Below are 17,389 nucleotides of genomic sequence, written 5' to 3'. Positions count from 1 at the left end.
GCAGTTTCTTAATCGCCTACGTGTCAGCTTTCATTTACACTAACTTTTATCACGATCAGTTCTCACCTTCGAAAAAATGCAGTGGGATCTCGGACTATAAGGTATAAAAGTGGAATTGCTGAACGGAATCTTCGTCAAAAGGCCCTGCGGGAAGTCTACCTTTCAAATGGCAACACTGGTACCTCCATAGCCAGAGGCCATTTACTTTTCAGTCCATAGCATAGCTGACACGTGCTTAATTGGGGGATGTTTTTCTTGGATTGTTTCCCAATCGGACTGGAAGGAAACGAAAAAATAAAAGGATTTGAAGAATGGAAATCGAAAAAGAAAAGGTAAAAATACAAAAAAAAACATAAAAGATTAGAAACATTTTGTTTAAACTTATAATTTTATGTTTAGTGACAAAGTTTAAATTTAAATACATCTTTTTCCATTTTGACACATTTATATTGTTCTTTTCAAATGAGAAACCAAATTATATCGAAAGGAAAGGTATTAAGAAAATAATTATATGAGAAAAATATGGTTAACCATTTCATTACTTGTTTTTCAAACAAAATTATTAATTTATAAGAATAAAGGGTAAGAAGGAGATTCTAACAAGATGGTAAAAAAAAAGAAAATATATATTACTCACAACTGAGAAAGTAACCCCACTGGTAAAGGATCAATCTTAGCCGTATTGTCGCCATCCTTTAAAAGGTATTTTCCCTCAGAGTCGGTTTCGTCCTTGTTGTCCATTTCAATTTCAATTTTTTCTTAAAGAAAAAGACTGACTTTTTTGTCTGCTTCCTTCTAAAAGACTCACGTTTATCATGAAATTTGCAACCGAACTTCTAAATTTGCTTTTCTTCACGTTTCGTGAACGACAGACATTTTCCTTTGTTTTCTGTACAATGTGACAGACTAGACAGATCAGAAGCATTTTTCTCACTCGCACTCGCTCTAACACCACACACGTCACTCTCCCAAGAGCGAGTGAGACAAATACTCCTGATGTGGCAAGTTACTATGGCAACACGCTGTTGCCATGTGTTTGGTAGCTTCAGTTTCTAATTACATATTAACCGCCCGGAAATTTTCTTATACGCAATTTCCAAAAAAGTAAGAATCTGCTGCCAGCGTCTTTCGAAGATTTGTAGTCTCTCATTGTGAGTTTTGTGAAAAAGGTGAGTACATATTTATGCAATATTGTAAAAGAAGGTTTTAGAATGTTGAAGTTCATATCAAATTTTTTAGGTTATGATATACAGAAATCTTGTTATGTTATGTTTTGTTTAGTATAGTACTTGAATCCAATTATTTCAAATGCATTTTTTAATTTGAACGAAATTTTATAGGTCACAATGAGTAAGCCGACGAGATATAAGGAGTATCTTGAACCTGGTTCAGATGAGCCCATTCCATCAAGCTCAAGGTACAGATATAAGAAAGCACGCGCAGAAGAGGTAAATATTCGGTCATGAATACGTTGAAGAAAAAGAAAATTTATAAAATATTTCACACAATTTTGTTGTTGTCATTTTAGAAAGAAACGGATTCCTTGGTGAAGATGGAAGATTTTGAAATGATTCAGAATTTCGAAAAAGACGAAACTTTTCAGAATACTGTCTGTGCCGAAGAGACGTTAATTTAAAGCTCTGACGTAAGGAAATTCTTATTTAACATCTTGGTTATATTTAGCATTAGTCTTGTACACAATTAATTGAATTTTTAAAGTATTATTGTAGATTTCCGAACGAGAGAAAAGCACCGCAGATGTAAGCGATGCTGTTTTCAACGTTGTGCAATCGTTAGCAGATGACTTGGATCTCATTGATAACGACACAAAACACTTTGCTGAGGTAATTTTGATATTTTAATTGCATTTTACTTTTTATACTGCCAGAATATTGTTTCTATATTATTACAAAGGTGTAAAATATTTTTTTATCGAATCGATAAAATATATGTGTCGTCTAAAATCAGGGTCGCCAGGCCACCCGGGAGAACCGAGAGAGTATTTTTTTCCAATTTTCAATGTAATATCTTAGAATTGTCCGATTTTTAGCTGAAGATTTAAACTAATGAACTATTTTAAATTTAAGAATATGTAATTTAAAAATTTCAAAGATGAGTATTAATTTTAAACAAATTTTCCAAAATAAAACTATTTCAGATAATAAAATTAAACTATAAATTTAAAATCAAAACGATTAAAATTAAACTATCTGAAATTGATACATCAGTAATTCAATAATTTCGGTAATTTTTTTAGAGTTCTGAGGTTTCACGTTCAACTTTTTTATATTCAATTCCAATTTATTTTAAATGTTTAAAACTTAATATTTTTCAATAATGGATTTTTACATTGTTCATATTTTTCATGTAAGGAAATAAAAAACAATAGACGTAAACGGGCGATTTACACGCTCCCATTTACCGCTATTGTGTAATAAAACGCATCTCTGCATTTTCCTTTCTTAAACACGAAGATTTCCTTATCCTACTTATGTGATTCGAAGTCATTAGATTTCTTGAAACATGATTGCTGGTGCTTAACGACTTCTGCAATTGATCTTATATATGAAAAAACAATTTTAACTGTTTTTTTACCTCTGTCAAGCTAAAAGTTTTTCAATTTAAGGTCAAATTTTCAATAATCTATCAGGGCATTTTTAAAGTAAAAAATCATTATAACTTATAATATTTTAAAATTACTTTTTTTAGCATAAATTAAATATTAACAATCCGAAAATTCAAATATTATTGTTTTCCAATTAATCTCTTGCAAATTACAATTTATTAGTATTAGGCCTTACCATTCATATCTTTAGTTTAGGTTTGTGATCAAATTAAAAAAAAATCAAATTATATTTAATGAGAAAATATGAATTAAACACTATTAAATATATCATGATATTTTAAACCTATAATAAGGATTTTAATTTCAAAGCCCAATGTTGATGTTGACAAGTTTAAATTTATAAACCACTAATTTGCAAATAATAATCTGAATTTAAACTTTCGAGTTTCGAAAATTTAAATTATATTAAAGAAGGCATTTGAAAATAAGGTTATAATGAACAGAGTTGGCCACTTTCATCACTGAAAAAAATTCCTGGTCATTTTCTGGTTATTTCAAGCTTCACAAAAAAATTTTTCATTCATTGAAATTCGAGTTGAAATTTGAAAGCAACACTGTTAAGCTGTATATTTCTTCATTTGAAATAATAAAAACTAACCAACAAACAAAAGAAGCCAACATTAAACTTTTCTGAATTTTCAACTTTTCAAATCTTCCAAATTAAAGCTGAAATTCAATAAAATGCGAATTTTATATCATAAAAAAGGATTAAAAATGTTATATTCGCATAATTCTTCATGAGAATTTAATAAATAAACATTTCAATCCATAAATCGAATTTAGCCTTTTTCTTCGGAAACGAGGGGTTCACAAGTCGACAGATGGACTGTACACTGACTTCAAGTGATTTGGTTGTGACTTCAAATGAATTCAAGTGACTTCACGCCAGTGACTTCAGCGAATGTGTACACCTGATTTTGTGAGTTGTTAACCCCTGGTTCGGAAGTTTATCTCTTTTGGATAGAAAATAAAAAAATTTATTGGTTTAGAATTGAATTATTTTGTAAAAAAGTTATTCTTTTTGGTTAAAATTTTAACGTCTTTCGTAATTGAAAATTCAACTGTTTTGTAGACCGATTACCGATGTTTTATTCCGGAATTCGCTAAAATCGCGAAACCGCTTAACTATCTTCTGAAAGGGGGTGTGCCATTTAAATGGACAGACACCCAGCAATCAGCTTTCGAAACGCTTCGTGACATCATTTGTTCAGAACCTCTTCTTCAGTACCCCGATTTTACGAAGCCATTTATTGCTCCGACAGATTTATCTAATTGCGCATTAGGGGCTGTTTTGAGCCAAGGCGAAATTGGAGAGGATTTGTCCATCACCTATGCGTCTCGTACTTTAAATGATGCAGAAGCTAGATATTTTACAACCGAGCAGGAACTGCTTGCAATTGTCTTCGCGGTCCAGCATTTTCGCCCATATCTTTATGGCAGATAATTTGTTCTGGTTACCGATCATCGTCCCCTAGTTTGGCTGCATAATTTGAAAGATCGTAATTCTCGTTTAGGACGCTGAAAAATTAAGCTGAGCGAAAATGATTATGATATTGTGTACAAACCTGCGAAAATAAATGCAACTGCGGACGCACTTTCCCGAAACCCTCATGTTAATTGAAATAAAAGCAGCGAGACCCCGACGCTTTACCCGCCGGGTGGTCGGATTTTGACCAGCGCTGGTCCACATGCGAACACTGGGTGAGTTGAGTCCGAGAGAGTTCTCGAGGAAGAAGACCTTAATACTGAGAAAATAGAGAACCTGGTAGAATACGTCTCCCTGAGTCGCGGTGTTCTCGATACAGCCGATGAAAAAATAAGTTACGATGAGGAACCGGATTTGGAAGAGAACGAAACTGCCCCTGAGGTAGAATCAGAAAATTTATTTGCGACAAAACGTGCCAATGTAACCAGACTGAGGGCGCGGTTGAAAGATGTTATGGACCCCATATCAGCGCACTGCCCCATCATTAACAATGGCGCACCAGCTGGGGGAAAGAGACACTTGATCCCCGGAGATTTTAACTGTTGCAAAGATAACCCACTAGAGAAATGTCACAATTTTCAGGGACCCCAGGTACGATACGCAGATTTTGCCTAGGTTGAGCCAGGTTTTGGAAGGTAGGAAAGTTAAATTGCTGAACGGACTCTTTGTCAAAGGGCCCTGCGGGAAGTCTACCTTTCAAATGGCAACACTGGTACCTTCATAGCCAGAGGCTATTTACTTTTCAGTCCATAGCATAGCTGACACGTGCTTAATTGGGAAATGTTTTTCCTGGATTGTTTCCCAATCGGACTGGAAGGAAACGGAAAAATAAAAGGATTTGAAGAATGGAAATCGAAAAAGCAAAGGTAAAAATACAAAAAAAAAAGATTAATAGATTAAAAACAAACATTTTGTTTAAACTTATAATTTTATGTTTAGTGACAAAGTTTAAATTTAAATACATCTTTTTTCATTTTGACAAATTTATATTGTTCTTTTCAAATGAGAAAAAAAATTATATCGAAAGGAAAGATATTAAGAAAATAATTATATAAGAAAAATATGGTTAACCATTTCATCACTTGTTTTTTAAATAAAATTATTAATTTATAAGGATAAAGGGTGAGAAGGAGATTTTAACAAGAAGGTGAAAAAAAGAAAATATATATTACTCACGACTGAGAAGGTAACCCCAACTGGTAAATGATCAATCTTAGCCGTATTGTCGCCATCCTTTAAAAGGCAATTTCCCTCAGAGTCGGTTTCGTCCCTGTTGTCCATTTCAATTTCAATTTTTTTTACAGAAAAAGAAAATTTGAAATAATTTCCTTCTAATCTGTTTTATGTTTTTAATTTTCACTAAATTAAATTTCACTTAAAAAAAAAAGAAGAACGACAATATTCCTCTCTAGCACCTTCAAATGCAACCTTCCTATGCAAAGGTTTTGAATCGACTAACCCTTTCAAAAAGCCCTTCGCTTATCTTTTTTTCGTAAGCGAATGCACTGCCAACTTAATGACTCAAAATAATATCTCTTTTCCTTCTTTTTATTTTCTAAAGTCCCTTGAGAGCGAAATAAATTATTGAATTAATGCTATATTCAAAATTTCAGACAAAACACTCTTTTGGGTGTCAAATAATTCTATCCTAATAATTAATTTAATATTAAGATAAAAAACAAACAATTCTGACACACGTGGTATTGTTTTTGATCTACATCCCCTCCCTACCTAAGTCATTTTTATATGAAATATGAAACAAAACAAAAAATAGACAACACAACAACAAAAATTTACATCAATTATATTTTTATACTATAGTTATTTATCCTTTAAAAATTTAACATATTTTCTATTCAAATAATATACAAATATCAGGATGTTAAAATTTAATAATATTTGATATAGTACACTTCAAATTATACTTGTTAAAAAAAAGGTAAAATTGTTTTTCATAAATATTCATGAGATATAGCCTTCCTCATGTAAAGGCGATGAAGTTTTATAATTCAATGAAAAAAACTAAATTTGTTGGAAATTTGATTACAAGGATATGAGAGTATTCCCGAAATTCCCTGGGGTTAGTCTAAGCTTACGTATAAATTAAGATATTGAATATCTTATGTAAATTTCACTTTAAAATTATTAATTAATTTTTTTTAATTATTCATTCAAATTTAATTTTGAAGTTGCCTTTCCCTTTTTTTATTTTACATATACACCTTTTTTATCCTTTCAATTTTCTTAATTTCTCTTTTACAATTAGGTAAATATTACCATCAAATTTACTAAATTCTTATTTTTAGGTACTTAATTGCTGCTTTTCAACATTCCTGGATATCACTTCTCGTCGTTCACTTAAATTATCAGATAAGTAATTTCCATTAATAATTAATATATTCAATTAAGTATATATAATTTCTAAGAATTATTGCTTTGCTTAAAATATATTTTTTTTTGTTTCAGATTTTCAACCAACCTGAAATATCTCCATCAATTAGAAGAGAAAAGGTAGATATAATGGAAATGGGTTTCCTTTTTGAAAATTAATTTCATTGTTTGATTTGATTTTAATCAATTTTCGTTAGTTTGAGTTTTAGATTAGTTTCAACAATTCTGAGTTTGAAATATTAGGGATTTCCGCAGAAGTTTCTATCACTTCTAGATTCTGTGCATTCTTATTGGTGCTTAATGGATGAGTACACAATTTTAATTTATCAGTGTGAACTATTTTTGTTTTTTTGGGTCCCATTCTAATTAAGGAATTTATTTTGCCTAACAATTTTTCTAGGATACATAGGGTACATGGAAATAGGGGTCGAATTTATCTTTCTTCTTGTTTACTCTCAAGCACACTAGTGACTGAACATTATCCAATTTCTGAAAGAGTCCCTTTAAATATTCGAGATAAGTCTTATCTGATTCTGAAAGAATGAAACTAATTGGAATATTAGCCTCTCTTCCAAATACTAACGTCTAAGGAGCAACACCTGTAGCTTCATGTATGCCAGTGTTATAAGAAAACACAGCAAATCTAAGCCAATCGTCCCAATTAGTGATAATATCGAATTGTCTAAAGTATTTAATGAATGTCTAATGACTACGTTTTAATGATCCTAAACTTTGTGGGTGATACAAAGTTGATTGAATTTTCTTTGTGCGAAAAATTTTGCAACATGTTTTAATGCACTGGCTGATCAAATTTGATCCTTGATCAGTGTGAATTATAGGAGGACAACCGTATCTTGAAATAAGTTCCTCAGCTAAAGCTAAAGCTATAATCGCCGAATCAATATTCCTCAAAGGAATCGCATCAGAATATTTTGTAAAATTACACTGAATAGTCAAAAATATATCTCTTACTCTTCAATAGGTCTTTGAGATTCCCTTATGACCTACTACTGATTCATGAAATTCTCTCAGTATATCATCCCTCATATTACTAGGGGAAAAGATTATTTCTTCCGAACAAATAATTACCAAAAGTCCTTAGTTATCAAAATGTTTCCTGATTATTTGTTCTACCGAGAGCCAAGAAAGTTCACCTAAATCATTTTCTTTACTTGAAATTCTTACTGAGGTTATCTGTAAAGCTTCCATAGATTTCTTTAAAGCAATTACCGCTTCTGAAAGTTCTTTTATAACTATTACTTCTTTCCTCTTGCTATTCACAGCAAGACTAAAAAGAAATCGTCCATTACGATTAAAAACGATAGTTTCACCGGGCTTCGGATTTTCTTTTAGGATATCTTCAATCCGCAAAAGACCCTTAGCCTCTTGACTGCAGAGATTGGATGCGAAATATGCCCATTTCTAAAATATATCTTATCTTTACTGTAGGATATACAATCCTTTTCCAGAGTTAAGATCTGGCTAACCGGGATACCCATACAGGAACTTGCAGAACTCTCTTCAATTTCCCCTATTGTACGTATACTCGTAATAGGATTTTCACTCCAGACATAGCTTGTCTGGGATCCAGCAAAAGTTTGGGGCGAAAGCGTCACCAAATCCAGACTTGGGCTAGATACTTGTTTCGGATTTTGAGGAAAACTTTCATTTAAAATGCCCAAAAACTCGGAACCATCAGACTCACGCTGCCTACCCCCTCCCAGCTTGGGTCCGCTTTCGTTGTGAAGCTTATCGCACTGATAACGAGGTCCCTGTTTATTCAATTGAGTTTTACCCCCAAATTCTTTTTCTTTGCTTATGAGAGTCATACAACACAAACGTTCCAATACTACCCCCAGATCTTCATTGTCATCGTCATCTCTACGAGCGTCAACCATACCTACATACGATCGATCCGCAGTAATCGCAGCAGTTATGTTGGTGTTTGGCTCCATGGAATCATTTCTTTCTGAGGGGTTTCTCGACAGAGCGTCGACATTTGAGTTGATTTTTCTTGATTTATACACAATAGTGTAATTATACTCACTCAGCTTTATTCTCCATCGAGCTAATCTTGAAACAGGATTTTTGAGTCCATGCGACCAAACTAAAGGTGTATGACCTGTTACCAAAGTAAAATTTTGCTTAAAAAGATAAGGCCTAAAATGCTTTACATTGAAGACAATGGATAGCAATTCTTTTTCAATAGTAGAATAATTTAATTCAGCACTTTGAAGGGTGCGTGATGCGAAAGCGATAAGTAAGTCTTGTCCTATAGAACCCTGACTTAAAACTCCACCGAGTGCGTAATTCGACGCATCTGTGGTCAAAACAAATGGTTTTAGTACATGTCGTATGTCTAAGAATTTTAAAATCCTCCTGCTGGGTTGAAATCCAAATAAATTGAAAATTCTCCTTGAGAAGTAAAGTCAGAGGTTTACCTATTCTTGCGAAATCAGAAATAAATCGCCTGTAATATCCCACTAAACCGAGAAATTGTTTTATATTCTTTTTCCCTTTTGGAAGCGGAAAAAGTTTCACAGCTGATATTTTCTTTGGGTCTAGCTTGACTCCATCCTGAGAAATCACATGTCCCAAATAAGCAATTTCACGCTTAAGAAAATTACACTTTTCAGGCTGCGGAGACAATCCAGCAGGCTTTAATCGAGCAAGCAGAGTTCTCAATTTCCTAGAATGTTCTTCCAATGATGAAGCATAAATCACAATATCATCCATATAGACGAATAATTTAACACCCTGGAGACCCGTGAGTACACTGTCCATTATCCTTTGGAAAGTCGCTGGTGCGTTCTTAAAAAAAATGGCATTCGATTTAACTGTAAATACCAATGTGGCCTTGAAAAAACCGTTTTTTGCTGAGAATCAGAATCTAATCGAATTTGATGGAACCTTGATGCTAAATCTAGGACAGAGAATTACTTTGCTCCAACAAGAGCTCATCCAAAATATAACTGAGGGTTTTATTATTCCTGAATTTAATACTTTATTAGTTTGTTCATGTATTTCGTCCTTGTGAATAGGAGGATAACGATATTGTTTAGTATTGACTGGAGTTTCGTCGATAATAATTATTTTATGAGATAAAATATTCGTAGCGCCTAATTGTTCACCTTCTAGGAAAAACTGAGGGGAGTACTCTAAAGGAATTGCAAGAACACTTCCCTGTTCTTTATTATTCAAGTCTGACAAATTCATAACTTTCAAAATTTTCGCGAATCGGGAGGATAAATTTTTCTGTCTTTCGGTGGAAAATAAATTTCCATTCGAACGATTTAAAGGTGCTACTACGTCATATTCCTCAAGTGTCACAGGGGGATTAGTTAAACTGACCTTTTTCGGGGTAGAATTTATAATATCCCAACTTTTTACAGTAAAAACATTCCACCATAATGAACCAATTGCTTTTATCCTCAAATTTATTTTCGGGTCGCAAATGGGCTATTCTCTTATTCGAATTATATATTAATTTCGGTTATATCCTATATTGGAACTCGAAACAGCTTCGGATGCTGTCGTTCCTATATGCGCCATCTTCCAACTCTTAAACTTAAGATCCTCCTGATTCGCGTCTGCAATGGCTTTGTCTAATGTGTTTATCTCTTTATCTCTTATTTGGGAATACATATTGTGATCTAAACCACGTAAAAAATTTCCGATTGCTGCAGTTGTGTAAGCTTTAGACATTCCAATACCCTCTTCCCCTGTAGTATTTTCCAAAACTTGTGAAACTAATCTATTCAGAGTCAGGTTTACTCTTGCTCCATATTCGGGAACAGTTTCACTCGGTTTAATTTTGACGTTGGCTAAATCTTGCATAAGTTGACTTGTGTCTTCGTTTTGTAATTAAAATGGATTGTAATACAATTTTTTTTAGGAATACCGTTAAAATGTTCAAACCCAAGAAGTGTTCGTAATTTGCTGTGATTTTTCATGTATATATCTATTTTTCATTATTGTTATTTTTAAATATTGGTCAATGTAATACTTAATAAATACGTTGATGGTAAGCATTTTCGTATACTGGTAAAAAATAAATATTTTTTTAATATTGAATTGGAAAATTAAGAAAATATTGATTTTTGACCAGTAGACAAAAACACTGAGCATTCACTGGACCAACAGACAAAAGCATTTAGCAATAAAATATACACTGATAAACCAGATTCATTATAATAAATTTACGTACGTATACGATTTTTAAAATTTATTTTAAGGAATATTTGCAAAGAGCAACAAGCTTTAGAGCTAATGTTTGTGGAGGGCAACAGAAACCGCGGAATGTAAAGTCCCATATACACGTAATTTACATCGTGTAAGAAACTAGGCACGTAAAGTACCTAGTAATTTACCGTAATAAACTACGTAAATTGCCTAGGGTATTTCACGTACCCATCTCTGAAGCCAACCCTATGCATCGCCCCTACTTTTCTGCGTTCTTACGATCCGGAGGGGAATTATCGGTCAAACTAATCAAACAGATGGCGCTACAAAAAGTAGGTCTGACTTTTTCATTGAATTGCATTAAGAAAAAGCAAAAATAATTTAAAACTTGATGCTGTTTGCAAATGTACAAAAAAATATATGAAAAAATAAGAGTAACTATCACTAATTAGTTATAAAAAGGAAAAGTCACAAAAGTATGTAGTTTAATATGAATCAACTTTAATTTTGAGATACATTTTGATAGCAGTTCGAACTTCATATTTCTATGATTTATTTTCCTGATATTATTGATCTTATTATTTGTTTTAGTTAAAAAAATTCTTTATTGTTAAAATATTTAGTGTAGCTAATTAAAAATTAATAATATTTAAGACCTCAATGACAAAAATATTTAAAACATATACATGATCAGAAGAATTAATCAAAAAAGATATCACTTACATTCAATATAAATACAATAATAATTAAAATATGTAAAAGTACAACTTAATTTGCAAAGTAAAGAATCATTACCCCTTTAAAATTTTAACAATATCCAGTTTTGAAGAAAATATTTTTTTAAAGTAAATATAATTGTAATTAAAATGTTTAAGGGAATAATTTGGTAAAAAGTCAATAACAAGTCTGATAAATAAGAAAATTGATTTAATATTATTCAATAATATTTTTTTCACTCAAAGTATGGAAAAACTGAAATTTTGTACATAACAATTTTTTATGCTTTAATAACTGTTCCGGAAAATTTTATATTGCCTTAAATGATTGTGTAGGGACTCATAAAATACAAATAATTCGTTTATTATTCCATTTATTTGTTATAAAGAAACTTGATAAACAAATTGACAAATAGTCTTATTATCGGTCATTTTTGTTTGCTAAAAGTGCTTTACATTAATGTAGGAATATCATTTAATAACAACAATAATTTGAAAGTTTATTATAACTATTGTTATACAGAATTCTTGTGGCAAAATATTAGAATTTAAGATTTTTCAAATTCTCATTTCTTTCAATCGCCAGAACGACTTCAGGTATTCCTTGAACTGATAAATATTTAATAATATATAACAATTTAAATTTTTGTAAACAAAGTAGATACACAGATTCAAAATTTTATCCTTTCGCATCGAATTTTTTTTGGACTGAAAATGTTTTAAGCTGTTGGACGAATGACTACTAGTCACAAAAATATTTGAGAAGTTAACGATAACCATTGTTATAAATAATTCTCGTGACAAAATATTCAATTGTAAGGTTTTATCAACATTTTTATTTTCTTTATCCGCTACAATTACTACGGGTATTCCTAAAAATGTATCTTTGATCATATTTAGTAAGATATAACAATTTTCATGTTTATAAACAATTTACATAAACAATTTTTAAATGTTGGCAGTTTCACTTAGAAAAACTCTTGTTTTCAATCGTAATAGATTGAAAATGAATCCTGACACTACATGCTAAGATTCACTCAATACAAAATCTTTTGACAATAACCCACTGACTTGGCGATCTAAACAAATTTAAATTTGATAAAACCTTATGTTTAAATATTTTGTCACAAGAATTGTTAATAACAGTGGTTATTGTTAACTTTTTCTTATATTTACGTGGCCAGCAGTCATTCGTGCAATAGATTAAATTTTTACAGTGAAAAGAAACATTTTCTATGCGAAAGAGCCAAAATTTTAAACTTTTTTATATACTTTGTTTACAAAAATGCAAATAGTTATATTTGATCAAATATTATTAAATATTTGTTATTTCAAGGAATACCTAAAGTCGTTCTGGCCATTGAAGGAAATTATAATTTTAAAAATCTCAAATTGGAATATTTTGCCTCAAAAATTGTTTATCACAGTGATTTTTATAAACTTTAAAATTATTTTTATTATTAAATGTCATTCCTACATCACTGTGAAGCACTTTTAGCAAAAAAAATTGTCTTACCAATAATAAGACTATTTGTCAATTTGTTCATAAAATTGGCCTATAACAAATAAATGGAATAGTAAACAAATTATTTGTATCCCATAAGTCCCTAAACATACATTTAGGAGAATATAAAGTTTTTCTGATGAATTATTGAAGCGTAAAAAATTGTTATGTTCGAAATTCTAGTTTTTCCATACTTTGAGTGGATAAATCTACTACATAAAATTCACATTTGTCGTAAACGGCGTCGTATACGATGTCGTAAACGATGTTGGAAATTGGGATAGTAAACGTCGTAGTTCACGACATCGTTTACGATATAGTTCACGACGCAGTTTACGACGTAGCTTACGACGTCCTTGTTACAAGAAATATGAAAATTATTTTTTTATTTATTTAAAGTTTTTTAAGGACTTTAATTCTGGCTTAGAATAAAAGAAGATCATATTTTGAAAAAATTATTTATTTTCTTTAGGTTAAGAATGAAACATTTTTTATAAACGAACTAAATAAGTTGTTAACATACGGATACATAGGACCTTTTTTATATTTTATACATAAATCATTTAATACAAAACAAAAAAATTTGAAACTTAAATATTATACTAGTGAGCTCAAAATTTGAATAGATCTTTACAACAGCGTAAAGATATGGATAGGGTGTCGTAAAAATGTTTTAGCCATGTCCTTAAGACCCCTGGCGAAAGTTTTAGATAGGAATTCATTCCGAACCATTCCGAAACAATCCGAATCATTTCGCAAACTGTATCCGAAACAATCCGAAGATTTCGGAACCAATCCGAAAAAAGTTCTCAATTTCGTTCCATCCAAATGGGTTAAAAATTAATCCGACTCAATCCGGTTAAATCCAAACTTCCAATCCGAATCAGACCGAACCAAATTTTCAACTCGAATAAATCCGAACTCGGATTGATCTAAACCGATTTTCAATCCGAATGATCAATCCGAACTCGGATTCATTCAGATTGAGAATTCAGTATTTATCAATCCGAGTTCGGATTCATTCGGATTTATTTGGATTGAAAATTTGTTTCGGATTGGGTCGGATCAATTTTCAACTGATTTGGATCGAACAAAATGTAGAACTTTTTTCGGATTGTTTCCGATTGATTCGGGCTGGTTCGGATACAGATTTCGAAATGATTCAAAATGAATTTCTATCCCAATCTTTCGCCCAGGGTCGTGAAATTTTGTACCCACTGTGATGAAATTATGACCTTAAACTTTTTAAGAAAATCGCGAACCTAGTTAGAAATAAAGCTCACTGATTTAACACATTAAAAGTCTTTTCTTCTCAATCTTAAGACTAGCAGAACACTAAGCTTAGAGATGAATGTACATATCAATGTTTTCAATACTAACTTTATTAAGATTTTTTCCTTACTTTATCACTTTTTCATACTAAAAAGTATGATGTTAGCGCTTGCTTATAAAAAACAGACAATGAACCGCAAACTTTTCATTCTTACGGCAAAGTACAAAACTAAGGAATTCGATTTTTTTCTAGGTGCCTACGAACGTCATAAAGTTTTGCCCTGATGTAAGACCTCAACTTTTTCATTCTTAAGGCCCTCTTTTTCCCCGTTACCCCAGATTCCGTTATTTTCCCGTAAAGACAATCTGGAAAAAATATAGGTACCAAATTTAAAAAATCGTTTTATTCCATTTTCCTAATAAAATTTATCTTAAAAATTAATTATATCAATGTTAAGATTCTTGACATACATTTAGAAAGAAAATGTAGTTTAAAAAAATTTTAATTGCAAAAGAAAGAAATCATTTTTTTTTCAATATTATCTTAAATACTCAAATACCTTTCAATATTTCGATCTTTTCGGGGGTTAATGGTCTTCTGTATTCTTTTTCTGGGATATTTTCTTTTTCTTTGTTTGCCTTCTCTTCATCCTAACATCTTTTTTGTAGTTCTTCCGTTCCCGATAGCTTTTGAGTACTTCTCGAATAAATTTTGAGTCTGAGTGTAACGTAATTGTCCCCCATATATCAACCTGCATTGTCGTGTTTGGACCAAGATGTATCTGTTACCAAAAAATTTGTTTTGTAATTTATGAAATTTAATTTATTTGTGGTTGGTTAGGACAAACTGGAACAGAAGTACAATTTCTTTCTGCTGATAACCCTTTTGTAGGCCTTGTTCGTTCAGATTCTAAAGGTAGAGATCGTGATCGAGCTGTTGAAACTCCTAGAGTTTCTTGGGTGAGGCTCCTGGTCTCAGATATTCTCCCTGAATAGACGTCCATGCTTTCAGAATTATCTTTATGTCTGGCGACTTTTTCCCTTTGTGGAGAACTTTCATATGAACAATTTTCTGTTTCAAAATAGTGCTCTTCTCGTAGGAATTGAAAATTAAAACATTAAAAATACAGAAATTTTAAATTTAAGGGTTCAATGACTAATAAGAAATTTAGAAACAATTTGAATTTCGTTAACTTTATCTAGATATTTAATGAGCAATTTTATTTTTTATTTGCCAAAAATTTCTAAAGAAAGCAGAACCATAAATATACAAATTCTTAATTTTATTAAACATAATTTGTCTTTATGAAATCTTTGGTGATATTTTTAAATCTTTGTAAAGTCATTAAAATTCTTGAAATTTTTGTGAAATCTTTGAAATATTTGTGAAATCTCTCTGACATTTTTTTGAATTCGTTCCAAATCACTGGAATATTTGAAATATTTGTAAAATCTTTTGAAAACTTCTAAAGAAATTTAAGGTCCTTTAAAATTTGTGAAATGTTTGAAATCTGTTTAAATATTTAAAATCTTTGTGAAATCTATTGAAATATTCTAAAATATTTTTAATCGTTTCAAATCTTTGAAATGTTTTGAGATTTGGTTTACTCTATATTCTTTTTAAAATATTCAAAATCCTTGAAATCTTTTGAATGTTTTAAAATCTTCTTGAAATCTTCATGAAATGTTCGAAACATTGGGGACATTTTTGTGAAATCTTTTTAATTTAGTACGCGTCATTTAAAAATCTTTGAAATCCTTCAAATCTTTTGAAAGATTTAAATGACTCATCGTATTTCTATAAAAAAAACTGTTTTGAAAGCAAAAATAAATAAATCAAATCCGAGGTTCTCGTGAAAAATTCAAGAAGATTTCCAGGCTTTCAAGGTTTAAAAAAAATTCAAGGAGAAATCCAGGTTTTCAAGGGTTTCAAGGTCGCTGGAAACCCGGTTAATAGATAAATAAATTTTATTTATACGCATTTCCTTAATTTTAATTAAAGAAATATGTTTTCCAATACGCCTTAACAAGTGACACTATTTTAAAAAAACATTTAAATATTTAAACTTTTAACGCAGTAATTTTCATAATGAAATAAAATAGAGGACAAAGCTTTTAAAATGAAGCGAAAGCAAACAAGTTAGTAAAAATGGAGGTAGCTTTAGTTACGTGGATCAATCAGAAACGCGTTATCTAAATCCAATCTGCGTTCATGATTATCAATATTTTCTAAATTTTCAGAATCTGTCATTACTTCATGACTGTTCATAAAGTTTGAATATTTGTCCAAAATGCTTCGATTTTGTTGCTGTTTCGCTTCTTGCTGTTGAAAATTGAGTTTCCTTGTGGCTTTCTATAAATGCAAAAAAATACATTATATTTTACTGAAGGGTGTTAGTTGAACGCCTTAAATCTAATTATAATTGTTGTAGAATTTTTAGAGCAAATGTAATTTTGAGATTATAAAACTGATCCAAGACCCATAAAACAATGGAATTATTTATAATATTTCTAATGTTAAATTAATTTTTTCCCCATTTTCTGTTCATGAGAAAAATAATACAAAATACACAAACTCTTTCGGTAACAAATAATATATATATTATTATATACTTCATAGCTCCTATAAAATAGAAACAAATAATCCTATACTTACTACCCAATAGTAAAATGTAGGCATTCAGTAAGAGATCTTCTTTTCCTCTCTCAGCTTTCAACCACACCTTTTGTTTTCTGTTTCTATTGAAATCATTTTCACTTGGGGGAAAAAATTCCGAATAGATGACAAAGGCACAATTCTTTGCAAACCGTTGGTAAAATAAACGTACGCGTGTGTGATGCGCATTTTTCTTCTTTTTTTGTCTCCTTCGTTATAAAAGACTAAAGTTTATCATGAAATTTGCAACCGAACTTCTAAATTTGCTTTTCTTCACGTTTCTTAAACGACAGACGTTTTTCTTTGTTTTCTGTACAATGTGACAGACTAGACAGATCAGGAGCATTTTTCTCACTCGCACTTGCTCTAACACCATACACGTTACTCACCCAAGAGCGAGTAAGACAAATACTCCTGATTTGGCAAGTTACTATGGCAACACGCTGTTGCCATGCAGTGATCCCAGATCTGAAACGAGATGCGGTCCCATACTATGACAGGGCTATGTTCGTGTGAATATAGTAGGAGACGCTGTAAATGACTGAGTTGCGCGCGC

The 17,389-nt window shown here is 31.2% G+C and overlaps 2 protein-coding genes across 2 annotated transcripts in view; both read right to left on the bottom strand.

The window, feature by feature from the left end:
• LOC117178386 (protein NDRG3-like) overlaps nucleotides 1–17,389 on the bottom strand; it is a 193,235-nt gene that overhangs the window by 103,171 nt on the left and 72,675 nt on the right. The window lies entirely within an intron of this gene.
• LOC117167023 lies at nucleotides 14,352–17,017 on the bottom strand. The gene is made up of 5 exons (XM_033352002.1): nucleotides 16,834–17,017; nucleotides 16,347–16,530; nucleotides 15,040–15,267; nucleotides 14,738–14,959; nucleotides 14,352–14,543 (listed from the first exon to the last, which is right to left on the bottom strand). The coding sequence occupies exons 1-4, from the start codon at nucleotides 16,855–16,857 to the stop codon at nucleotides 14,925–14,927; spliced, it is 471 nt and encodes a 156-aa protein (XP_033207893.1). The 5' UTR covers nucleotides 16,858–17,017; the 3' UTR covers nucleotides 14,352–14,543; nucleotides 14,738–14,924.

Source organism: Belonocnema kinseyi, chromosome 1 (genome assembly GCF_010883055.1).
Source record: "Belonocnema kinseyi isolate 2016_QV_RU_SX_M_011 chromosome 1, B_treatae_v1, whole genome shotgun sequence".
Lineage (NCBI taxonomy): Eukaryota > Metazoa > Arthropoda > Insecta > Hymenoptera > Cynipidae > Belonocnema > Belonocnema kinseyi.
Note: the sequence above shows the minus strand (reverse complement) of the source record. Positions and strands in the feature narration are given on the sequence as shown.

Coding starts and splice junctions, on each gene's coding strand:
- LOC117167023 (XM_033352002.1), bottom strand. CDS start 16,857: ATGCCTACATTTTACTATTGGGTA. Junction 16,531..16,833: donor CTACATTTTACTATTGGGTA/GTAAGTATAGGA, acceptor TTGCATTTATAG/AAAGCCACAAGGAAACTCAA. Junction 14,960..15,039: donor GTTATCAGCAGAAAGAAATT/GTACTTCTGTTC, acceptor TTTTGGTAACAG/ATACATCTTGGTCCAAACAC.